Source organism: Ammospiza caudacuta, chromosome 2, assembly GCF_027887145.1.
Source record: "Ammospiza caudacuta isolate bAmmCau1 chromosome 2, bAmmCau1.pri, whole genome shotgun sequence".
NCBI classification, from domain to species: Eukaryota; Metazoa; Chordata; class Aves; order Passeriformes; family Passerellidae; genus Ammospiza; species Ammospiza caudacuta.
The window spans coordinates 94,687,875-94,715,186 of NC_080594.1; the positions used below are offsets into that span (position 1 = coordinate 94,687,875).

Below are 27,312 nucleotides of genomic sequence, written 5' to 3' on the forward strand. Positions count from 1 at the left end.
CCAGGTTGGATGAGGCTCTGAGCAGCCTGTCCCAGCCCATGGCAGGGGAGCTGGAACCAGATGGTCTTGAAGGTCCCTTCCAACCCAAATCATTCTGTGATTCTATGACAGTAAGATGAGCCAAGCAGAAGATTCAGTAAATCTAATGGGAAAAATGCATTGCCAGACCAACAGTATATCTGAGCAGTGATATAATAATTGAGTAATTGAGTGATCAGTTTTAAAGACATGGCAAAATGGTTATGGACATATTCAAAGGAAAAGAAAATTAAATAATACCAACACTAATGAACAACTCCTGACATACTTTGTACTGGCATCAGGACTTCAGGGGCAGAGAAACTGGATTTCTCAGCATACAAGCTCCCTGTGTTACTTCTTCAGGCCCTGCCAGTTACAAGGACAACCAGCCAAGAACTCCTCAGAGGCCATAGAATGCACACAGGTACTTACTTCTCACAGTTGTACAGATCACAGCAATAGCATGTGTTACTCTTCACTTTCAGCTGGCACCTGCTGTTTAAGGTATGACATGTAACCTGCCAAAAACCAGAAACTTACTTTAATGCTCAATGTTTCACTGTTGTGTGAATCATCCTACTGTACTGACCACAAAAAAAACCCAGCTACTACAACATTGTCAGGTTGTATTACCTGTTGTGCAGAAAGATCCTGAGATTCCAGAATTCATGACTGGAAGCCAGAAGGCCACCCCTGAGCTTACAGGAGTCCTGAGTCTGAGGGCATTTGCACTGTGGAGCCCAGAGCTCCCAGGACCAGCCTGCAGCCAGGGCTGCCAGAGTTTTCAAGCACTTTGCTGCACAGCCTGGTGCTACTCTGCTGAGACCCAGAGGGTGCAGCCAGGAGCCTCAGAGCTCTACAGCTGTGACAAGCTGACTGTGGGTCTGGAGAGAGACACTACAGCAAACACTGAAGTGGATAAGAGAACCAGTTGTTATAGTGGGGAAATGGCAAGGGAGCCAATTTATCTGAACAGCTTCCAATAAAGGGGAGCTCTCCCCTTTCAGTGAAACCCTCCTGAAGAAGGAAGTAATTATTAATAACAGCAAGAATAATCTTCAAACCCACAAACAGAATAATTCAGAAAATATCCAAGCACTCCAGCAAATAAGTACCATTTATTGCAGGCTCTCAAATTCAAAACTGAAAAGGTTTATTTATGTGAGGAAGAATTGCAGGGATGGACAGATGTTAGAACAATAACGGCAGGCACACGTAAGCCACTCTCCATCCAGACACAAAATCATTTTAATGACTCCCTAAGTATGGTAAGCAATAATTATTTCTATTTGGCACTACAGACCAATTGAAATACTTTATATATAAGGTTTTGGGTTGTTTTTTTTTTTTTTTTTTCCCTGAGAGTTTTAGCTTATTGACTTTGAAATCCTGGAGAGCTGTCAGGTTTTAAAAGCTAGCAGTCAGAAAATACATTCTTTCTATAGCTTTTATTTGATAGGAAAAAAAAAAAAATCTCTGCCACCACTGAGAATTATTTTGTTCACAAAATACAATTAAAATATATTATTGACTGGAAAATTCACAATGAAAAAGTAGAAGGAACATGCTTAGGAATACATACTTTTGACAAGTTTATCAGACTCAGGCTAAGCTCTGGCTTAGTTCACAAGAGATGTTAAACTAGATGTTTCTCACTTCCTAAGTCCTGAATCTGTGTATCCTTTTAGTATGAAAATTGTCACTGTTGATAAGTCTGTACTCCTCATGTGCTTGTTCCCAGCAAAAAGGAAAACCTTAAACACACACACACTCAGCAACAGAGCAAGTTCATCTCATAACTGCTCTCCAACTTGGCACACTTGTCCTTAGCAGGATTTGATTGGGCAGTGGAAGATGGGTGACAAAATTAATGTTAGAAGGAGATTAAAATGATTCCTTGGGATTGCTTTGCTGCTCAGGAACAAGGCTGTACCTGTGGTTAGTGTCTCATACAAATCAGCTCTTCTATCCTAAAATTGTAGAAATAAAAGGACAGTCTCAGTCTAGGTTGCAATCTGGAAAAAGAGCTCACAGTTTGATACAGGAACATCCCACTTGTCACAAGGACACCTCACCCTGAGACAGGACCTTGTTTCACCACCATTTCTCTATTGTGCCTGAACTTACTGGAGTAAGGGCTAAGGGCTACCTAAGGGCTTTGCTGGCCTGAAGTCACATTCAGCTGCAGCTGTCAGCACAAGAGGAGCACCTACTGCCACTGACCACATCATCCTCATCAAGGCAGTGACTGAACCATCCCACATGGTTACTTCTCAAAGCAGGCTGAAAACCAATCCTGGAGCACAGTGTGCTACCTCAGCCATTTTGTGGGATGCCCTACACTTTTGCATTCAGTAGATCTTCAGACTTTGGTTTTGACCTCCTCTATGCAGTGACATTGGCCTAGGATCTGCAGAGTTAAAACACCATTTGCCATTACACATGCATGATTGGGATAGGAGGGCTTTATAAGATGGAATGGGCTGCTAAAAAGTGGTTTGTTCTCATGCATGGTTTGGGGACCACTTCTGATAGGAAATAAAAGTAGTTTTTCTCTCTCCAAGCATTAATAAAGCCAGTCTGCCTGTTTTAATGGAGAAGGCTAAAAGTACAAAACAGGGAGATCAGCGTGACCTTAAACATGTTTTTGGCTGCTTCTACACTACAAGACACATAATATTGGCTGAGGAAGTTACTGTAGTCATCTATTTTTATCACTGCATTTTTAAAACATGCATAGAACAAGACACTCCTTTTTAGGAGAAGGGTGGATAAACCAAAATAAACAAATTGGTGTGTGGTGTGAGCAAGGGTGGTGGAAACAGGCCATTTGTGGGTGTTCTGCATGTCAAGACCTATTATTTCATTTCAGTGACCAGACACACACCTTTTTCATGTCCTGGACATTTGTGATTTATTATCTCCACAGCATCAATTGAAGATATGTTCTCCTGTCATGGTAATTGCCAGTAAATCAAATTCTTTCTGCTTTGAGCAAAGAGAACTGAAACAGGCAGACCAAATGAGCTAGAGATCACTTACAGGTGAGAGATGTCAATCAAAAGGAAACTTGCAGTCAGTAAACAATCTGCTTTCCTAGTTAAGTGTTTGCCTGGCATGCAGAGCATGCCCCCTGCTCACTACCTGGCAACCTTTGGAAAAGCAAAAGCCAAGTATAAATGCTATGAATTCCTAACTCTGAACTAGTATACATTGACTCTAAATCAGTGAGCAACCAGACAAGAATGTTACTAGAAACTATATACACTTCTAAAAGATATGGGGTTTGGTTTTTTTCCAGAATAGAGGAAGGAGTTCTGGGTGGCCCAAGTTTAGACATTCCCAGAACCAGCAGAGCTGTGGAAAACCATCTGGCCAGAAGCCTGAGGCTGGGGTCACCTGCAAGGAATTGTGGTCAGTGGGACACCAACCACATTCTCATTACAGGAATCAGAAGCATTTCTCAGGCCATGTCTGAGTCTGAGTGTGCATGCACACTTTAGAACAGGAAGGAGTAAATTTTCCAGGAAAGGGTGTTGTCACATTTAAGAAGTTTGTCTGGGTCAGTCTTTTACATGAGATCAGTGAAATATTTTTGCCATACATTTTCTGGAATCAACAGCAGGATGCCCTAGCATCCTCCAAGATTTAAGGAGCTGCTTAACCTGCTAGTACACTTCACTAAGTTTTCTAGAAATATTACTGGCACCATTCCCCATACACCTTTTCTTAGCCATGGCAGGAATGATGATGAAGAACAACTGGCTTCTTGAAAGTTATACCACTGTTTATACCATTTCACTTTTCTATTCACTCCCACCAATTTACCACAATAATAAAACAGGAAAAGAAACTAACTCTGGACTTCTCAGGAAGCGAGCCATTTGGATAGGGGCACTTTCCTGACCATGCTAATGTCACTGAGATAATAAAAATGCTGCATTCAAACTACTGATGTTCTTGACCTGTGCTGGATGAATACAGAGATTTGAAGTCTTCTGGATGATACAGATGGATTAATTTAGATATTTCCTATTCCACTTGGAGTCTACAAAAGCCTTCTTAGAGGAAGATGCCAATGTGACAACACGTTCCAGACAGTTATTCTACAGCATGGATGGCCTAGGAATTATTCCAACCCCAGAGTAAAGTACTGGATACAAACACTGATGATGACTCAAAACCTCACTGACTGTAGTGATTTTAAATTATCAGAAGCTTGGACAAGCAGAGAGCCACTTGTGGGAGAAAAACAGTGGCATTTCTGTCTACCCATGATCTACATGCACAAACATGCTTTCAAACATCTCCCTCGCTCCTCCTCAGCACAGCAGAAATGAACACATAATGAGGTGAGTTTGTTTACCTCAGTCTGGTAGGCATCATATAGGAATCCTATTCCACTTGAATAAAACTGGCATCTTTTGTTATACAGAGGTCTGGGTTCCTGTAAAGAGAAAAACAGCCAAAAAAGTGATTGGTTTGGAGGAAGTGGAAGGCACTGTATACATTTCCCCATGTGGATGTTTACAGCTCTGTGGAGCTGAAGCAGTGCAGTCACTTGGGTAAAAGGCTTACATCCCCTGTGTTGGCTTTCCTTCCTGAATGGCTCTCCTCAGGGTTACATTTTCCATCCTCACTCCACCTCTAAGCTATGTGAGGATCATCTATTTTTCTCTAAAAGACATCACCTCTGGCATTTAACCACTTGACGTCATTTAACCACACTCGACGTCAAATAGTACTGCTCTGACAATGGTCCAGTCATTCTTTTTTCTGGTGCAGTTTCTTACCTAAGAACCAAGATTTATTTTGCAGGTTGTTTTCAAGATATTGAAAGAAATTTTAAAGAATTTCAACAATGTCCATGGTGAGAACAAAGTCAAATAGATAATAGTCTGAGTATTCCACTTACAACACACACTTCAAACCCCAGAAGTAAAAAAAAGAATAATAAGGAAATTAAGGCATAAAGAGAAAGTAATTTACATTGTTTGGTTTTGCCTTATTTTCCATTTATACAGTTGCAAAAGATGCATTCACTGCTCATATTTCATATTTTACTTGTAACAGTTCCCACAAACTGATATAAGGGAAGAACACAATGAAATATCCTTGGCCAGATGGAAAATGTGTGTTTCTGACCTTGGCAAACTTTGAAGCCACTTTGAAGCCTGGAGGGTGCATACCTCAGTCAGTTTCAGGACTAGACCATATTTGTTTTGGGAGGATTTGACAGCTTTAGTCCTCTGTGATCCAATGTCTATCCCAAAGCAGTCTCGGAATTACTTATTTGCAAAAAAAAAAAAGAAAAAGACTTTTTCAACTTTCCATCGCTTATCTAGTCCTGATCCGTGCCTTCAAAAGCATGAAGAGCTGGGAGCATTTGTTGATCTGTTGGAAGGTAGGAGGGCTCTGCAGAGGGACCTGGAATGGTTGGATGGATGGGCAGAGTCCAATAAGATGAAGTTTAATAAATCCAAGTGCATTTTGGCCACAATAACCCCCTGCAGCGTTATAGGCTGGGGATGCTGTGGCTGGACAGTGCCCAGGCAGAAAGGGACCTGGGGGCACTGGTTGGCAGGTGAGTGAACATGAGCCAGCAGTGAGCCCTGGTGGCCAAGAAGGCCAAGGGCTCCTGGCCTGGATCAGGAACAGTGTGGCCAGCAGGAGCAGGGAGGTCACCCTTCCCCTCTACTGAGCACTGGTCAGGCCACACCTTGAGTGCTGTGTCCAGCTCTGGCCCCTCAGTTTGGGAAGGACATTGAGACATTTGAGCACATCCAGAGGAGGCAACAAGGCTGGAGAGGGGCTGGGAACACAAACCCTGTGAGGAACCACTGAGGGAGATGGGGGTGTTTAGCCTGGAGAAAAGGAGACTCAGGGGTGACCTTGTCATTCATTACAAACTGAAAGGTGGCTGTAGTCAGGTGGGGGTTGGTCTCTTTCTCCAGGCAGCAGCTGACAGAACAAGAGGACACAGCCTTTCCTCCCTGGGAAATACAGGGTAAACATTACGAAAAAGTTTTTTATGGAAAGAGTGATAAAGTACTGGAATTGTGTGCCCAAGGTGGTGGAATCATGATCCCTGGATGTGTTTAAAAGAAGACTGGATGTAGCACTTGGTGCCATGGTTTAGTTGAGGTGTTAAGGCATGGGTTGGACTCAACGATCTTGAAGGGCTCTTCCAACCTAGTGATTCTGTGATTCTGTGGAAGTACTCAAGCACTCATTGCTCCTCAGTAAGTCAGTCAGACCAGAACCGAGACAGATGATGCAAACCCATTATCTGCCATCCCCTCTTTCCATACCAACTTACAAACAAAGTACTATTTAAGCTGTTAACAGAAATCTTCACTGATTAACTTACACTGCATTTTAAAGCTTTAAAATCCATCCGGGAATAACCCAGATTTTGCATAAAGATCTGCACTACTTCAGCTCACAAGCAGAGTATTCTCTGTTTGTTGGATAATTAAGTGTGAACTGTATAAATCTGCTGATCCAAAATACATAACTAGTTAAAATGCAGAGCTATGCAGGAATGCAGAGAGATCAATGAATAAAGCTTCTCCATCAGCTTGTTTGCCTTTCTGATTACTCCAGCAAACTTAAGCAAGTTTGGACACCAACTCTCAAGGGTTAGAGAAAGGTTAGCTTCCTGCATCCAAAAATATTTATTTATACTACACAAGTGTAAGTAAAAAAAGCTTCAGTAACTCTTCTTCTCTAGAGGAAAAGCAAATACCACACGAACAGCATGCCGTGTCTTGAACTAGGTCAACATTCTTCCACAGTCCTGGGAAAGCAATAGCCTTTAGCCATGACTTCCAGGGACAGCTCTGGTTGGGAGGTCTAAGAGGATTGCAATTTCTTTGCCAGAACAAGGAGCTGACGAGGAGAGGAGCTCTGCTGGACTTGCTCAGGGATGTAAAGGTCAAGGGCAGCCTTGCCCCTATGTTATGCTGGAGTTCAGAATCTAGAGAGGATGGAGCAGGATTCCAACTCTGGACTTGAAGAAAGGAGACCTTGGTTTATTCATTGATATGTTTGGAAGACTCCTATGTGATACAGTCCTGGAAAGCAATGAGCCCCAGGAAAGTGGGTTGATATTCAAGGTTCATCTCCTCCAAATTGAGAAACAGTTCATCCCATCTAGCAGGAAATCAAGCAAAGGCAGCATGAGGCCTGTGTGAATAAACAAGGAGTTCCAGATGTAACTTGGGCATGAAAAGGAAGTCTACGAGAAGAGCAGGAAAGGGAAGAAAAGAGAAAAGTTATATGAGCCTGCACAGATGGGGTTACGAAAGCCAGAGCTCTCTTGGAATTCAGTCCAGCAAGGGTTGCAAAGGGCAGGAAGAAGGGCTTCTGTTGGGTGTATTAGCAGAAATCAGGAAAATGTGTTCACATTACTGAATAAGGCAGGCAGCATAGTACAAAGACATGGTAAAGATCAAAGTATTCAGTGCCTTCTTTGCCTTGGTCTACAGTGGAGACCTGTGGGAAAATCTGGTACAAGAAAGAATTGCCCTTGCAAAAGGGGGATCAGTTTAGAGAACATTTAAGCAGGCTGGAGATACATCCCATCTTCAAGGATGACAAGAAAGACAATCAAGGGAGCTACAAGGGAAGGGATGGAGCAAATAATCTTGGAAACAATTTCCAAACATCTCAAGGACATGAAGGCAATTTGGAGTAGTCAGCATGGATTTACAAAGCAAGAGTCATGTCTGAACCACCTATTGACCTTCTACAAGGACGTGACTGGTTTGGTGGATGAGTGGAGCTTCTTGCTCACCTGCTTCTGGATCTTTATCTTCACTAATCCCTCCATTGGTCTCTCATTCTCACAGACAAGCTAAATAAGGGCTAAATAACTGGAGAGTGAGCTGGACTGAAAGCTGGCAGAACTGCTGAGGTCATAGTGCTGGGAGCAGTGACCTGAAGTCCAGCTGGAGGTGACTTAATAGTTGTCTGCTCCAGGGGTTACTGCTAGGATAATATTGTGTAGCATCTCAGTTACTGAACTGGGTGATGGGTAGAGTGCAGCCTCTGCTAGCTGTCAGATGATACAAAAGTGGGATGAGTGGCTGAAACACCGCAGGACAGCGTCATTATTCAGAGAGACCTGGGCTGGAGAAATGGCCCACAGGAACCTCAACAAGTTCAGTACAGGAAAATGTCAAATCCTGCACCTGGGGAGGAATAATCCCATGCACCAGAAAAGAGCGGGGCCTGAGTGTCTGGAGAGCAGCTTTAGAGAGGGTCCTGGTGGGTAGCAAGTCAAACAAGAGCCAGCAATGTGTCCTTGTGGCAAGAAAAGCCGGCAGTATTCATGACTGCATTACAAAGAGCACCACCAGCAGGCCCAGGAAGGTGTTCCTTCTTTTTAACACTGGTGAGACACATCTGGAATACTGGGTAAAGTGCTGGGCTCCCCAGTGTGAGAGACACCACAGACATGGTCTGTGAATTAACAGACCGGAACATCTGTCACAAGCAAAGCAGAGCTGGGACTGTTCAGCCTAGACAAGAGAAGGTTCCCACGTACCTTATCACTATGGGTCTATACTTGATAGGGAAGTGAATATGGAGCCACATTTCTCTCAGTAATGTCCAGAAAAATGACAAGATGCAGTGGGCACAAACTGAAATATGGGAAATTCCATTTAAACATAAGAAGAAACCTTTTTTATTCTATGGGTGATTAAACACTGTAACAGGTTTCCCAGAGTGGTTGTGGAGTCTCCATCCTTGCAGATATTCAAACTGGACACAGTTCTGAGCCACCTGTGCTAGCTGACACTGCTCTAAGCACAGGTGGTTGGATTAGAAATCTCCAAAGGTTCTGCCCAGTCTCAGCAACTCTGATTTTGTGAAGAGGGTCAGAGTCTATGTCAGCCTATGAGCAGACTAACAAGTTCTCTCAAAGTATGAGTTCAGCACCTGCAAACAGATGCTCCCTGGCCTTACCTTCGGGGCATTCACATCTTACTACAGGTTGCTGATGAGTGACTCCACCATATCACACTATGAGGCTGAGTCTGACCCTATGCTAAGATACTCCCCTCAGAAACCTCTATCTGCTCTTAAAGGCAGTGAGAGAGCTGTCTAATCTGCCTCCATCAAGTACAGGAAGATCCTCACTTTTGGCCCTGATCTCTTGGCTTACACAGTTTTTCTACCTCTTACACTTTCTTCCTCTTAAAAAAGAAATTGGTCCTTTCATGGCTTTGGTCTTCAATGGAAAAGACAAGCACACTTTTCATCCAAGTGTGCTTGTGACTGGAAGCACCACTGTTCTCTGAGGAAAGAGGTGATTGATTAATCCATACCAGCTATTATGGCTTGATACTGATGTCCAGCAAAAAGGTCAGAGCTGTGACTTGGAAGTGACCACACTGAATACAGTTATTATGTTTGCATGCACAATCATGACAAACAATAACCTTCCTTCATGCACCTAATTTTGAACAGCAAGCTTGCTGCACTGATACAGCCAGTCTTCTGCATTCAGTCCATTCTCTAAATGCATCTCTATATGCAATGAAATAAATGAGTGATGATCAAGTGTACAAAAATAACAAAGATTAGATAACATTGGCCTTGTCCAGACACTTACAGAATTTAACACCTAAAGCACACAGCTTTTAAGTAAAGGTACACTGGGGATGCCAAAATGTTGCATTGGTAAAAGCTTCCATTTTCATGTTACAGAGCTGCTGTGGTCTGTCTGTCTACTGAGGTGTTTACATGAATAAGGCACCACATAGATATTAAAAAGTGCTTAAAAGTTATCCAACAGTATGTCACACCACATAAACACCCGCTGGACTTTATAGGAGTGTCTCTTACCAAAGGCAAATGAGACATACTTTAAAGCTATAAAACTATTCCTAACAGATTGGTCTTAAAATACTTCACATTGCTCACAACGGATTGTGTATGAATATAGTATATACCTACCAGTCCCTGATTCTTCCTGATTCTACTGCTTATAGCAATAGTGGTTGAGATAGAGCTACTGTTAAATACTATATATGTGTGTGTATGCATATATATACATTTCATCTATTAAGAGTAACTCTAAAGTGTATAACAACAATATTCTTTTTAACTAATTTAGTATCATTTGATACCAAGAACTTCCTCAACCACTATTACTGAGACAGAGCTATGCAATACCTCCCACTAATGTAACATATTCATATATAACACATAATGTATTCCCTTTCTCTGCTTCTTTGAGTAAGTTCCTTTAAATAGAAATGGGCAGGTGGGAAAGTTCTGTTGCTAAAAGCTCTGCTGATACACACACAGGACAAAATAGGCTGGTAAGGAAGGACGAATTTTCTACAAAAATGTTGTTGTATTCTTGGGTTTGTTTATTTATGTGCAAAAGAAAAATGGACAGGTTTTATTCAATCCTTCTGAGCACTGGAAAAGATGATTTCTTAGCTAACTACATTTGTGTATACCAAGCAGGTACAGTCAGAATGCCATCAAGCTAAGTTTTCAGATGTGTCAGAAAACCCCCCAAAACCCAGGATACTCAGTACTTCCCTTTAATTTCAGACAAATCAGAACTACTCAGCCTTGAACCCTACAAAGCAAACTGTAGCTTTCCCTCTTCTTGAATTTTTTTATTTCAATACTTTTCTAGTATGTGTATTAAAACCTGAGAGTGACAGACAGACAAGAGGGAAGGCTTTATGCCAAGGAAGAGAATGGTCCAAATATAGAGGGTTTTGGTTTGGCTGATTGTTTTATTTTAAGAGCATACAACAGAAACCCCACATTGTCTTTGATGGTGGGAGCATTGCAGTACATTTTTTGTGTAAGAAAAGTATTTTTTTAACAGTATCTTTGGTGGATTTGATAAAATGACTGTGGGGAGGTTGAAGGGCTCTAGGCTGAGGTATGGAAAGAAGCTTTTTCTATGCCAGTTTTTGTTTCCTTGGAGAACAGATATATTTTGGATAACATGGGGAAAATTCCATCTCCCTTAAGTGTAAGCTCACTTTCAGAAAATGCAGATATAGCTTAAAGTGTATAGACTGAAATGTATGCCATACTTTACAAAACATGGCTAATAATTTATTGAAATAATTATACAGTGAGGGCTAATTTTTTCCAATTACAGTATTTATTTAGTCTTAGCTTCCATAGCTGCATCAAGAGAGGTGTAGATTGATCAGTGCCAGGGAATGTTCCCAGGGCTGAAACTCAAGCATCAAGCCTATTAAATTGTTAGAACTCTGCTGGTGATGGCTTTGGCCTGGGCAAACTATCACTCTTCCAAAATATTTTCTGGGCATGGTTTGTAAATTAGTATGGGCCAAGAACCATTCCCAGTAAGTAATTTGGACATTGCCATTTACATTCCAAGAGACTTTGAGAGTGAGGACGTGGGTTTCACCATGCCAGTTGGCCTGGGGAGCAAGGAACCATCCTGGTCACATGAAAGAGATGAATATAGATAAAATTGAGGAGTCCAAAATCAGAATAATGTTTTCAGTGTCTCATTAGTGTCAAGTTTTAATTCTCTGTTTTTGCTTGTTTTCATCTACAGCAAAGCTAGCAATGAATAGGAGAGGGAAAGCTGCCAAGATTTTTCAAGTTTAATCCTAAAAACAAACTGAAACATCACCCTTCAGTGCCAGCTCAGCCTTGTGCCAACAGCTGGGTGTTCTGGAGATTATCATTCCCCTCAAGATCACACTCGCTGCTAACTTTCTCAAAACAGTCATGCAAATATGAACAAACAGAAGTTATTAGTAATTAGCTTTGATGCTTCTCTGGGGGGCTAGATGGAGCACAGTTATCTGTGTCTGCCCCACACTGGCTGACAGCACATGGCACATGGGAGCACACAAACCTGAGAGCTTTCAGACCAAAGATAAAGAAGCTCCTAAAAGAAGGGGCCAACATATTAGGAGCCTGGGAAGGCAGGCAGACTGGATCACTGTCTGGAGGCCCAAGTTAAGTTGGTTGGATCCTACCCTGTACAAACAATGAGAGGAAATGCTACAGGTCTTTTGTAATTCCTGTCTCCCTCTGACCAAGGGCTATTTCTCCATCTTTTCCAACAGCATTCCCAATGAGAAGGGTTTCTCCTAAGGAAGACTGCTAGAAAATCCTAGGGATTCACAGGAGTGATTAATACAAAAATTGCTTTCAATCACAAACAAATGAAATATGTCAATTAAAAAAAAATTTATGAACAGTTTCCATATTGGTTCTGGCCACTTTAGTGTTAGGAACTTCTGAGTCTAAGGCCAGTATCATCAACACTGCAGTGAGGGGGCGTCAGCTTTGAAGCACAAAACATTTTACAGCTCAGTTTGCTCCCCAGCCTTGTGACTCCCACATAGAGCACATCACCACTCCCCTCTAGAATCAGAAACAAGGGTGGGCTTTTTTGAAAAGTGTTTTGGGCTTTTATTCACTGGCAGATAAACCTACAATTCAGTTTTCAGTTTGTAATTTCTGAAGCAGAAATGGCTTTCATTTCAGAAAACAATTTATCTTGCAGTATTTCACTGTTACATGGAAAAAGAAGAAACAATACCCCCTGAAATCTCCAAGTCTGTATTTCTAGTTATTGAACCCCCATCAACTGCCAGAAAACTAACTAATTAAAATAACCATTTTAAAACTGCTAGTTTCCTGAAGACCTGTATCTTCTCTTGTGTTGTTAAAGAATCTTTAACTACCTGGTAGTCCAACAGAATGCCTTACTCATAATTCATGAGATATAAAATTTTTGTATACATATAGTTACATATAGATTGTTTTGTAAACTATTTGTTTACATACAGTTATTAACATAGTTTTCCTCACATGCCTCATTAAAATTTATTTCTGTAACTAATACCATTAGTTTCAAACCTTTCTATTTCAGACAGCAGCTGAGCAGAGAGGAAGAGAGTTCAGTGTGCAGCAGGAGCCTCAGGGCAGGACACATCATGTGCTCTCACAGGAAATGTTGACTCCTTGGACAGACCAATGTCCTGGGCTGCCCAGCACCACCATGGGGCTCAGTGAGCTTCTCTTCCCCCCCTTCAATAGCTGGGGCAGCTGTTATGGGAGTGCCAGGCAATCAGCTCCTGCCCTCTGCCAGGATGTGCTCTTTCAGTCAGTGCCAGGGACTCTAAAGAGGCTGCCATTGCATCTCCACCTCTCTTATTCACAAAGAAATTCAACCCACATAATAAATTGGCTGTAAGCATTTGGCTGGCAGCTATCTGGAATGCTGTGGTTGCTATAAAACCTCAGGCTTAAAAACCACTGTGACCCTGAAAGGAAGTCCAGGTGCTAGAAAATAAAGTCATGGTCATTATGGAGAGATGATTGAAAGACAGAAATTGTAATAAAAACAAACATTTTTTTTTTTTATTAAGGAAGTTGGGAAAGTAAAGCTATGATCAGAAAATTAAATGTACTACTGGATTTGGCAGTGTTAAGTTTACATTGAATTTCATAATCTTAAAGGTCTTTTCCAACCTAGATAATTCTACCATTCTATGATAATCCCTTCCTATTTCACCTTTTGACCATGCACTAAGACAGTTTTTTTCTGGAATTATTAACATAGCCAACAAGGTCATAATCAGCTTTTGAATCTAAATGTGTCAGTTCTGTTTCACTTCAAGTGGGCCTCCAGGCCTTTCCATTTCTTCATTTCAGCCATTTTCCTCCTCTGTGATTGTTCCTTACTTTTTCTGATGTTTTGCTCTCTCGATACCATCATGTTGACTATTGACATGGGAAGCCCCAGGCTGTCAGGGTGTGCACAGTGCATGCTGGGTGGGATTTGGAAGGGAGAATGCTAAAAAGTGAGCCATTTCTGGACTCCCACAGTTCTGTGTGAGTGCAGCAGCCCAGCTCTAAGGCCATGCTTCTGCCAAGGGCTGCAACAGACCCAACTGGCAGGAACAGAATGCTTTCAATTTTTTTGCTATTTTCTTTAAAAATGTATACAATAATTAGGAAAGTAAATTAAGAAACTTTAAGCCCTAGAATAGTGTGTGTTAATTCAGTTTCTACACATGTTGCCTATGCCTTAGGGGTTAAGGGCTCCCAAATGTACAGTTGATCAAACACTTCAAAGCAAGGCAGAGTTAGACAGAGACATGCTTCTGTCCATGCCATACTGCTACTGTAACTACAGCACTTTAGTGATCCCCTGGTGCAAATAATACATCCCCAGTGTTGTTTAAGCACTTCAGAGGCAGCCGCCAGGGTATCTGGTTACATTCTTTGGATGAGGTCACACCATGAGAGCAATTCCACTGCAGACTGCAGACAGCACTTACCCTTCTTGCACTTCTACATCTGCCTTGCATGAATTTAAGAGCTAATCTTCTTCTAGAAATGCTGCACTCCAGCCTAGAGACCCTGCCTATTTTGTCTGCTATGCCGAAACAACCCAACTTCAGTGCTGAAAATAGGCAAAGCAGCTGGTGGGGCTTAAAACTTTACTGTCACAAACTAGATTTACTTCACATTTCCAGGGGTTCTTTTTAGAATTTCTATTTAATCTGAAAGACTCGATCCTACTGAATCCTCTTCTCTTAACATTTGGTAGCAGCACATATTCATTTCAGGTCTTTCAAACCAATAAAATATTCAGAATACCTTTAAACTGTCATGGCTGAAAACCACACAAATATGCTTCTGTCTCATTTTATATTTCCTCGCTGATTTTTTATTTATTTCTACTTTGCAGTGGTAGTCTTAGTCTTACTCTTCTTTATTTTGGTGAGGTTTGTGCTCTGGTAGTACTGCTACAGTCAAATGAAAAGCCTCCAGATGCTGGAGCTGCCCCATTGTAGGACAATGGGCACAGACAGGACACTTCCTGGTGCGGACTGACAGGTCTGTTCTCAGATGGATACATCTCTCTATTAGGAGAGGTTAAGACCTCTTCAAACAGGTGATTTTCTCTCAATGACTTTTGGCCACACTCTCCGTGGCACGAAGGTGGGAGGAAAGGCCTGTCAGCCTTCACAAGCAGATGGAGTGCAGAGGAAGAGGCAAAAGAAATGGGAGCTGACTCCCCTGCACATTCCCAAGGAGGTTCAGTGCCTGCAGTGCCTTTGGCTGAGCAGGCTTAGGTGGTGGTAGGAAGGAAGGACATGTGTGCAGAGCTGCTGAGTGACACGGTGTGTGTCTGCTTGGGCGCTGCTGCTCTGGCTGCTCTGCGGATAAGGCCACCCAAGGCTCCAGTGAGAAAGCCTATTCCTGCCTTAATACAGCAAATCCAAGCCTGGTCTGCTTTTCTTTAGTCAAGTCTTGCTAGCCAGCGTCTCTCAGGATGAAGCTATAGACCTTCCCACAACACCTGCAATAGCTATGTTGTCTAGTTAAAAACTCTAAGCCTTACCACTGGCTTTTACACAAGTTTCTAATGATGCAATTAGCTGATACTATTCAAGGCTGTAATTTTAGTTATTGCTTGATGCAGTTAGGTATTTAATTGCTTATTATAGTTGATTACTTCCATTGATTACATTACTTTGATTATAGGGTTTGTTATATGAACTGATTGCTCTGTCTTGATTGTAATGATGTTGTGCCGTGTGAGTAATTAACGTTTCCACAAGAATGCAAGAACTGTTTATTCTGTTTCTGGTAATGTGACTCAAATACATGAAAAACTGCTCCATCTCCTTCCTCTTGCCTTAATGCTATCAGAGTATGCAAGAAATCACTGAACCACAGAATATTCTGAGTTGGAAGGGACCCACAAGGATCATCAAGTCCAGCTCTTACATGAATGGAATGAATGGAATGATCCCACACAGGGATCAAATCGGCAACCTTGGCATTATGAGCACCATGTTTTAACCAGCTGCACTAATCTCATATAAATCTCTAAGTATACTACTGCAACAAGCGTCATTTTGGAAGACACTAGCCTTTAGGCATCTGAAATACTGAATATCCTGCTGACTGAAATGTACAGGGGTTTAATTTATAATACTCTTTTGGATTTGTTTTATAGCAAAGGGAAGGAAAAGAGGCTGCACTAAATACACTAATTGGGCAATATATAAATATATTGAGTATCTACATCTACAGATAAAATGCTGGAGGCTTAATAAACATTGGTTTTTTGTTGGTTTTAATTTTCAGGGCATGGCACAAAATATCCCTACTATATTTGATTAATGTAATAACAACTTTATGCATGACATTTTTATGTTAGCTATTGAGCAGAAACCAGCCAGAAAGCAGCTGTTTATGCCCAGCAATTTGCTATGAAAGGTCCCTATCATTCCTGTAACAGGGAGATCCCCACTGCCACATGTCAGCCAGGCTGACTGGCCTCATCCAAATGGGAGGAACTGAAGGACTGGGATCCAAAAGGTAATAGAGGAGAAAGCCCATGAAAGAAACTTCAAGAGGAATGAAAAGACATGAGTTTTAAAAATAAAATTGTCTAAACAATTAGTGAAATGGTTCATGAATGCCCAGACTGCTCAGGTACAATTAGCTTTTCCCCATCTCCACTGGCTTGTCATTTTGAAGCTCACATGCATCTCAGAAGATCTTAGAAATGTTGTAATACATGGCGCTCAGTGCTCCAGAGGAGAAGAAGTCACTGGATATACTGATGGCTGGGAATGTGGAGAGAACTGCACTGAGCCGTACAAGAAAACTTTAGGCAGATTAGGTAAAAAAAATTTCTTAAGTATGTTACCTTCTTGGAATTCATCATAAAAGACTAAATAAATATATTACAAGTGTGAAGTTCCAAAATCTAGCAGAAGTGATGCAACACATTTTAATAAGCTCTTAACAGAGCCATAAATAATCATAAATCAAAACTTAGTTGAGTACCTGGGAACATAGTTTCCATGGATGTTATATGCAATTGAATAATCATCCACCCACAGAGAGAGAAATTCCTGCTCTATGATATGATTATTCATACTAATTGTGGTTTCTTCTTAAAGGGGAAACAAATAAAACCTTTTGCTAGGGCTTATTGCAACGTACTGAAACACCCTTAATTACACCCTTAATTTTTACTCTAGTAGAATTTAAGGACTTCAGATCCGTATGAATAAACAATGCCTTTATTTTTTTCTTTTTTTTTTTTTTAACTCCACTAGTTTCTGCACTGGGCAACTGAAAACAATGTTTTTCCTTTGAGAAATGATGAAAAAACTATTAAGTATTTTTGCTTCGATCTGAAGTCTGCAGGTAGTTATTTTCGCTCCCTCTATATGTCTGTGTAGAAGCTTTGAAATTTTTTCATAGAAAAGAAACATCTGTTGTTGGTCTAGAACCATTTCTGAGAATAGGAAACAATAAAGGACATTATCTTCTGCTGACAGCCCATCAGAGTGAGGTAGATTAGCTTTTCAGAACAGACTGCAAGCCCTTTGCCCCAGTCACCCACCTTTCTGAGGATTAAAGTGTAATTAACTTGCTTTGTACACTTCGCATAAATTCCATCATGGCCCGTGCTTTGCAAAGTAAGGAAGCAAAGATGGAAGTAGACAATAAATCTCCCCTGACCCAAGCTACTATTCTGCATTGCTGAACAAGTTCTGCTGTCTCTGCCACTCACCTGATTGTTGGATGTATAGCAGCCACACAGATGCAGAAGCCATTATCTATGTACAAATGCAGAAGACTATAATCCGTGAGAACTAAAATACCAGTGTAATTTTAAATTTGGATCAAATCCTTCTCACTTTCTCATATTATTTCTAGCATTAATAATATGATTATTAATATCAGTAAAATGTGTACAATTTCCCTATCCTATTTCCTTATTTCTGGAGCTGATTTACAATATACTCAATGGAATTCATCCCTATCTAAGTACACTAGAAGCAAAGCTACAAGAAAATAATTAAACTTTCAGAGTCAAAGAGATTGGAACTGCCAGATTTGCTACAAGCCCTATGCACTAAAAATTCTGCCCAGTTGTACACTGACATTGTGGTCTCTGTGCAACAGGATCATGTAATTAAATGGCAGTGGCATTTAACCATTAACTTTCAAATATTCAAACGCATTAACATTTTCACAAAGTACAAATTCCCATTTTAAAATAAAAGAACAGTCTTCCTCCCTCCATATTGCATGTAATTGTAGAAAGATGGTCTTACTGCATCTTCACAGAACTCCTCCCTCAAAGCTGCCTTGCTGCAGTTTGAATGACTAAAGCAAAGGCATTGATGAGAGATCTCAGTTTGGGCTGTTACATCTCAAAGAGGGAAGCCAATGGATCGGTGTTTATGTCAGGGGGCTTTGGAATCCTGGACCAATCCTTGGTTTTGTCAGCAGTGAAGGCATTTGTTCTACAGTGGGGCAGATGGGAAAGGAACCCAAACCCCTCTTTTCCCTTCTTATCAAAAAGTGAATTCCTCTTTGGTATCCAAACACAGTGTGTGTGCTGCCTAATGGTTGAGACATTTCTGTTTGGTTGGCACAATACCAGCCCTTCTCCCTCTAGAGAACCAGTCACAGCAGGAAAGGAAAAAAAGGATTTTAAAGAATTTGCAATTTGGCTAAACCTGAAAGGAATTTCAGGGATTAAAAAAAAAAATGCACTGTGTAAACTGGGAGCTTTGTCCTTGCCAGTGTGAGAGGCTCTGCAAACTCGAGGGGGAATCATAAGAGGTTCTCCAAAAATAAAAATGGTTGCCATTATTTTTCTTACTGCAAAATATCTGGCAACCATAATGCATACTACCAGCTCCTCTGTAATGTCAGTATATTTGGGCTGTATACATAATACCTGTCTGGAAACAGAGGAATATTTGTGGGTACAAAATCCCTTCATCTGTGTTCTAGACCAGAAAACATTAGCAAGATGGCAGTTTTGCTGACAAATCCCTGGATGCATCCAATATATTCAATACATATGTACTCATATATATATATATGTATATATATATATAAATATATTGAATGTACTCATCATTGGGTTGTCTTGTATGTTATCCAGTATGTGAGGAATGGTGGTTTTAGTAGAGAAGTTTTTAAGTTATGTTCATGTTAAAGATTGCATTTCCTCTGTTGATTTGAAGATCAGCTAGCCTAGATCAGAAAGATTGATAAATCGTGTTCAAGTGGTTTTAGTCTATCAAATCCTAAACATTTTCTAGCAGAGGACAGGTCCTGGCACCACACAGACAGGTTTTACAACAGGCAATAGAGTTTCTACCTGACTGTAAAAATAGTTCACAGAAGCCTTCCTTGAAGACCCTGCTCTAGAATGACCTCCTGAATAACAAAGCCTAAATAATTTCATCCCAAGACATATGCTTCAAGTTCATAACCTCTGGATATGCTTCGTAAGATTACACAAAAAGAAGCTTGGAATTCAGATATTTCAGTGATGGAGGATTATCCATAACCTTGACAAAGCTGCTTCCATAATTCATTATTGTCAAAACCATGTCTGCTTCATGGTTTTAATCTTTTTAGCATTGACTTCAACTCACTGCACTTCTTTTGTTTTTGTGTGAAGGACTAAAAGGCATCTGCTATCAGATAACATTTGACTACACAGATACTTTAGAAAGGCCATAATCAATTTACCTGTCAACCTTTTCTATGTTAAATAAAACAAATCAATCTTCTGAGTACTTTTTCTAAAAGCTCCCACTTCAGATTTCAGATTTTTCTTCTCCAAACTCTTTCCAAGTCAATCAGGTCTTTGGCAAAGCAACAAGGAAAACCAGAGCTGGAATCAGTAATCTAGCAGTGGTCCCACAGGCTATTCCTGTGTTGCCAAATAAAAGCCAGAGACCAAACTCCACACAGTCCCACCACTTTGCTCACATCAACACAGCTTAGCATTATATGTCCAGTTCAAATCTGGCTTCAAAATAGCTTGTGGGGGTGGTCTAAAACTCTTCTGTGATGTCAGTACCTTCTCTTCTAGTAGATGTCCTTCTGACTTCTGTTTTCAGGCTTTTGCTTATGTACCTCTGACTAATTTACCTTTCACAGGACTGGACACTCCCAAGCTATAATGTGCTTCACAGGAAATATACATCTGAGTAACAGGAACAAAAATGATAGTACAACAGGCTCCAAGCTCTTCAGGCCCTCCAGGAAAATTCTTTTTCAAAGTATTTGCCCTTTGATTTAAAGTATTGTCAGCTGCATTTGGACGCGTGAATGGGGTTGTCTTTCAGCACAAAAGAGAACTCTTGGCAGATGGGCTTAAGCTGGTTGCAAGAATCCTCCTTTGCTCCAACCCTCGTACTAAGTGCATAAAAAAGAATTAATCCCACCCTGTAAATGGCTGGTGCCCTAAGAATCTGTGCTTCAGTGTCAGATGCAAGGTCTAGTACTGGAATTAATACTGTGGGACAGTTGACCATTGGCATCAAAATGTACTGATTGCAAACTTAAGCACTCTGTATTTAGGAAGTTCACAATGAAACAATGCTCAGTGGACCATCAACAAAAAAATCACTGCTGAACTAGTACTAGTTTTCAGTTAAAAATGTTTAGTACTCACTCTGCTAAAAGAAAAATACAATTGCAAAGCCTTTCAGAGAATCACAGAATAGTTTGGGTAGGAAGAGACTTTTAAAGTCCATCTAATAGCAATGAACATCTTCAGCCAGACCAGGCTCAGAGTCCTGTCCAATCTGACCTTGAATTCGTTTCCAGGGATGGGGCACCTACCACCTTTCTGTGCCATCTGTTTCAGTGTTTTACCACCCTCATTGTAAAAAACTTCTTCCTTATATCTAACCTAAATTAACTCTCTTTTACTTTAAAACCTTGTCCTATCACAACAGGCCCTGCTAAAAATTTTGTCCCTATCTTTCTTATAGGCCCCTTTAGGTACTGGATGGACTCAGTCTGGTTTCCATGGAGCCGTCTCCTCTCCAGGCTAAACAACCCCAGCTATCTCAGCCTGTCTTTGTAGGAATGGTGCTCCATCTCTCTGATCATCTGTATGACCCTTCTCTGGGCTTGCTCCAAGGAATCCATGTCCTTTCTCTGCTGATGAGGACTCCACAGCTGGATGCAGCACTCCAGGTGGGGTCTCACTCGAGCAGAGCAGAGGGGCAGATCACCTCCCCTGACCTGCTGGACATGCTGCTGTTGATCCTTTTGATGGTATATGCTATGCCATGCTATTACATTAATGAGTCATACAGGATGGAAATGGAATTAAAAGTAATTAGGTGTAATTTTGTCTCATGTGGCAACATGGAGAACACAAAATGCTTTTAGAGTTGTTCTCCAGAGAATCTACCTAATTCAATTCCAGTGAGAAATTATTCTTTGAGTTGTATTAGACATGGAATAAAACTATTTGTTTTTTTCTTCAATTGGAAGGCCAACAGGCTCGCTCAGAACATTTTCAAATGGCTTTTAGAGGATCTGACCTGCAGTGTGCAAGACTGTGGCCTGTGTTATGTGCCATGGGCTTATGAAGCCACCCCGTAGTAAAATGCAGCAGTGGCCAGCAAAGCTGCCAGTCACCCCTGCTGCAGTCCTTGCCTGAGTGTCTGTAACTGCATGAGAAGCTCCAGAGATGGGAAGGGGTTGGATATCCTCGGCCACTGCACATTCAAACACCACATGTAGCTGTCGGCTCCTGAGGGCACACACGGCAGCACCGGCATCCTCTGGCCCAGGCCTCAGAGAGCAGCGGGGAGCCCTCAGTCACTGCTGGGAGCCCTCAGCCACTGCTGGGAGCCCTCAGCCACTGCTGGGAACCCACAGCCACTGCTGGGAGCCCACACTCACTGCTGGGAGCCCTCAATCACTGCTGGGAGCCCTCAGCCACTGCTGGGAGCCCACAGCCACTGCTGGGAGCCCACGGCCACTGCTCAGAGCCCTCAATCACTGCTGGGAGCCCACAGCCACTGCTGGGAGCCCATAGATCACTGCTGGGAGACCACAGGACAATGCTGGGAGCCCTTACTCACTGCTGGAAGCCCTCAGGCCAATGCTGGGAGCCCTCAGATCACTGCTGGGCAGGGGTCTCTATGTCTCTGCCGGGGAACCGCTCTTAACACAGAAATCAGCAGATCTTCACCACATAGAACATGTTTATAATGTAGTTATTTGTTCACTAGGTTGGGGCTGCCAGCTTTACATTGCTTAATACAGCAGCTTTGGAGTTCTACCAACCAGAGCTCAATCTGCAAGAGCATTCCACAGATCAAAGACTCCATGTTCCCATTGCCTTGTCTCTGTGCCTCAGAGAAAGTGAGTTTACATAATGCCCATCTTATCGAATAGTATTTTGAGTTATGTATATAAAGAGAAGGCAAATATTTCAATTTAATTTCTAAATTACAAAATGGGTAGGTAATTACTCAGCGGATACACTTCAGCAGTCCACAAGCTGCACTCAAACCACATGAATGAAGATCTGAATCTAGGAATGTTTCAGTATCCTCTAGTTCAGCTAAGTTCATTCTCAAGTACATTTCAGGGCTTAGTACCTGACGACATATTCTTTTTTAATTAATTCCTTAAGCCATCACTGTCAAGAGGAAGAAACTAGGTCAGCTGAAAATGAAATTAAATCACTGTCACACAGAAGTGTCTTTGAAGAAGAGGAACAACTTAACACTGCTTGGTTTGGTGTGCATTTTAGATGTCACAATGGACAAGTAACTCTGCCTTCCAGAGCACCCAGCTTTTTCTTCACAGAATCACAGAATAAACGCGGTTGGAAAAGGCAATTTCTTCCCTTCACACCTGGATTTCTTGCTGTTGGCTATTTTAGGTTCCACCTGGAGCACAACTGCAAAACTAAAGATCATATGGCAATGGTCAAGGCTTGCAGTCATGAATAGGAGATCATAGCTACTGCAGAGAACCTGTACCTGCGGTGGGACAGGGAATCTCCCTGTGTGGTAGGAGGACATTGTTGAATGATCTCCATTAGAACAACTGGACTGTTCTCATCCACTAAACAACAAAATGTCTGAAACAAACACAAATGCACATAAATTCCTTTAATCACCATATTTTTCTGAAATAACATCACTGCACTTTAATTTCAACTTTGATTTATTTTTCTTGATTCTGGTTTGGTTGTTTTTTTCTTTTTAAGGTGAATTATATCTGCATTATTTCTTAAATAAGCTACTGCTATTTTAAATCAAGCTACATTTCCTTCAGTGTTTTTAATTTTATAAATGGTGTGATCCAGACCTTTCTATAAAGCAAAGTAAGTCTTAAATAATTTAAGCCTCTCTTTTCTGAAATACATCCATTTCCTAGAAGAATTTTCGTCAATTTCATGCCTTCTTGGGAAGGAAATAAAACAGAGGAAACTATTTTATTATTCTATTCACAGTTTTATAAAAGCAGGAGAAAATGTGCAACAATAATTGCCTCCATTCCACTGCAGGCACATACTAAGAAAAATCTGCAATTATGTGATTTGTCCTCTTCACATCCTTTCCAGCTCAAATGAAGCTAAAAATAAAACAAAAAAGGGGGACACATTTCTTATTCCAAATTGATGTGAAAGATGCTGTATTTGTAGTCAGTCTGAAGACTGCTTGGCTTCAACTACCATTTCTCACAAAAAGTTGATGGCTTTAGTATAGGCATCTGCTCTGACATTGAATTTGTCCTTTCCATGACTAGAGGACAGTTTACTCCAACTCTTCAGCAGTTGTGCCCCAAAGGCAGTGGACAAAATGGCAACAGCACAAGCCAGGACTGAAAAAGGCTGGTACTGCCTGTAGCAGTGGACTAAATGTGGTGTTGCTGCTCTTCCTGAAGGAAATGAGCTGTGATGCAAAGAGGATGTAACACAGTGCCAGTGACACTGTAGTCTGCATGGCACGTGTTCTTCTGATAAAGCCCTACCATTCCTGTAAATTAAACTGGGAGCACACTTACACTATCATCCCTACAGACCTTCCCAGTTGTGTTAGTCAGAGAAACTTGGTGATGTACACCTTTACTTCACCTGATCCTATCAAGTTCCTTATCAGACAGAGGAGAATGAGTTGAAGGGAGTATGATCATGCTGAAATGCAAATTAGTTTTCCAACAAATAGTGCTACTTAGTATTTCTTTGCTCTGTCATAGGTGAAAGAGACAGCAAGATACAGATGTGACAAACAGAACTAGGCCCAAGTGTAAACAACTGGTCATGGATTTCCATGAAGCCTGTCAACTGGTTGTCACAGACATTTTTTCATAGAAATCCTTTCTTTCAGATTTCTGCATCTTCTGGGAAGCAAGGGCCCCAGAAGAGAATGTAAACAATTGTTATCAGCTGCTGTGAAATGCAATAGGATGCACCTGTGATTGGTTCATGTTCCATGTTTTTAATTGAGAGCCAATCACAGAAGCAAGCTCGAAAAAAGATTCCCTGGAGACAGAACTTTGTTTGAGATTCTATTCTATTCTTAGTTTAGTTTAGCAAGCCTCTGCAACTTCTCTCTTTATTCTATTTAGTATAGTTATAATGTATTATATATCATATATCAAAAAATCCAGCCTTCTGATCAAGAAACAAGATTCTCGTCCTTCTCTCTCACCCCAGCGACCTCCTCAGGTCGCTGTAATATTTGGTGACCCCTCGTGTCAGAGCAAAAATTAATTTGATAAGACCAGAGGAGCAAAATTGCTGCACTGGGTAAAATCCTGTATGTGTAGCATGTGATGGTTGCTTTGAAGCGACCACAGAAGTGGATTCAAGCCAGGAGCTAAAGAACTGAAGATCCTGATTTGGACAGAGTTCACAGCCAAGGGTGACCACAAAGAGAACCTGAAAACCCTCCGGGAGATGTTCGGAAAGAGCAGCAGACCCGTGGAGCTGGCCAGAGCAAGCTGGACTCTTTCAAAAGGTACTGTTCGCTTTCTATCCCTGAGGATTCAGCCCTTCGTAGTTTGTGGCTGATCGTATGGCAGACACATGCCTTGCAGGAAGAGGTTCATTTTACTCCTTCAGAGGAGAAGCTTATTGCCCTCTGGCAAGAATGGTGTAGAGAAGATGGATTTTTTTGGAAAAAACAGATCTCTATGAGTTCTTTCGATGGGCAAAGCTTTTTGGGTTCTTTACTGATGTCCTATATGCTTTGGATGTTTTCGTCTGGGAGTGCATGAATTCCATCTTTTATTTCGTCTACAGTCAGGGACGTCTCTTGCCTTCTATCTATCCAGCATTTATAAAGCTCTTCCCAGTTCTGAAATGAAGAGCAGCCATTTTTCAATGGATTTCTAACTGCTATGGGCAGGCTCCGTTTCCACCATCCTCAGAGGGAGAAGACACGCTGGGGGATGAGTTTGGGCTTCCCGGCCCCCCCGGCTTCGCGGCGGGGGGGGGCTGAAACTTCGCTGCGCAAAGAAGTTTTTTTACTCTTTCTCTGGAGCCTGCGCAGATGGAGCCTTCTCCTCCCCCCCTTCTCCCTCGCCGGGGGGATGGGAGGAGGCGGTGCTGCCACAGCCGGCCTCTCAGACTCCGCCCTGCTCAGAGATGGGGGCGGTACCGGTCTCTGAGGCCTCCCCGCCCCTGCCAGCGCCGCCTCTCTGAGTGATCCCGTCTCCGCCTCTCCAGGCGGTCCCGCCCACGGCGTCACCAGCTCGAAAAAAGATCCCCTGGAGACAGAACTTTGTTTGAGATTCTATTCTATTCTTAGCTTAGCTTAGCAAGCCTCTGCAACTTCTCTCTTTGTTCTATTTAGTATAGTTATAATGTATTATATATCATATATCAAAAAATCCAGCCTTCTGATCAAGAAACAAGATTCTCGTCCTTCTCTCTCACCCCAGCGACCTCCTCAGGTCGCTGTAATAACTGGTCATGGATTTCCATGAAGGCTGTCAAGATGTGACTGAAGCAGGATCATGTTACCGGGTTGTACAACTCCAGCACTCCTGGGAATGGATGGAAGGTGACCAGCCCCTTCTACCCTCCAGCTCTGCACAGGAGATGCAGTCATACCCAGTCACTGACTTACCCAGATACAGAACTGCACTCCAGATTGTAAAATGCTTTTTTCTTGGGTGGGTGCAATGACTTTGTGCCTTGGTGTTCTCTTACTGAAAACACCTAGAAAGGGGTGAGGCGCAACGGCTGTGTCTGTGCTTGAGACTGAGCACACAAACTGTCCCCTGACACAGGACCTCACCTCAGAGAAGCTGTGTCTACCCTCAGCAGTGGGGGGCTGTGGCTGCACAGCTGCACTGCAGTTACAACGTGTAAGACTGCACAAGTGCCATCTGAACACTTCCTAATGATCACATTAAATCAGGACAGAAACAAGTCAGGTTCCTGGGAAATTACAGAATCACAGAATCCTCAAGGTTGGAAGAGACCTTCAGGATCATACAGTGCAATCATTAACCCTAAATCACCTTTACACCATATCCCTAAGTGACATATCCAGATGCCTTCGTGGACTTCCAGAAATGGTGACTCTGCCATCTTCCTGGGCAACTTTGTCCAATGCTTAACTACTCTCTCAGTATCCAATCTGAACCTCCCCAGGCTCAAGTTAAGGCCAGTTCTTCTCAAACTTGCAAGTGGGTCATGGCATAAAAGACTGACCTTCACCTCACTGTAACTTCCTTTCAGATAAATAACCTCTGCTTCTCCAGACTAAACAACCCCAGTTGCCTCAGCCTCTCCAGGACAGGTCCAAAATTTCAACAAGTATCAGTGGTTTTCCAGGGCACAACCACTGAATGTTCTGGAGCAGGGAATCTAAATAGGAATTTGCTCCCCTCTGCTTTTAAGCAGCTCCCATGGCAAGGCTCCCTGGGCCTTTGCTAACCAGAACAGTTAAATCAAGTATCATTCAGACCAGCTACAGGGTAAATCCAAGAAAAAGCAGGCCACTTTGGCATCATGCAGGGTCTGTATACCACAAAACATGACTACAATCCAGAGCATTTACCCATGCTCACATTGCACACCTCAGCTTTTTACACCAATAGATGTTTTTTGTCTTGTGTCATGCATATGAAGCTCTGAAACACACATTTGGTTTAAAGCCCTCTTCAGTAACACTAAAATATAAATCAGTTTATAACTTTTTGCTCCAGGTGATCTAAAGCCTAATTATTCTGAAGTATTTGCTAACAGAAATTCAATAGGGTCTCACTGATGCCAGTGGAGTTATGCTGCCCCTCAATGAACATAAGCAGAAAGATGAGTGACTCGTGGTATTTCATAGCAGAGAGAGCTTGTATACTATCATGCTGTATTATTTAGTATACTCCATCTGACCTCTAATGTCTGTTAACACATATGACTACTTATTTCCTGATGATTTTGGAAATCAAAGCTCAATTAAATCTACGGTTTTGACT

At 41.8% G+C, this 27,312-nt stretch overlaps 1 protein-coding gene across 1 annotated transcript in view; it reads right to left on the bottom strand.

Moving 5' to 3' along the window:
- Positions 1 to 27,312, bottom strand: part of TMEM255B (transmembrane protein 255B) — a 69,626-nt gene that overhangs the window by 11,726 nt on the left and 30,588 nt on the right. Inside the window, exons 5-6 of the mRNA XM_058800327.1 lie at positions 4,388 to 4,468; positions 454 to 539 (exon numbers count right to left, since the gene is read on the bottom strand). Of these exons, the coding sequence (XP_058656310.1) occupies positions 454 to 539; positions 4,388 to 4,468 (167 nt within the window). The remainder of the gene's footprint in view (positions 1 to 453; positions 540 to 4,387; positions 4,469 to 27,312) is intronic.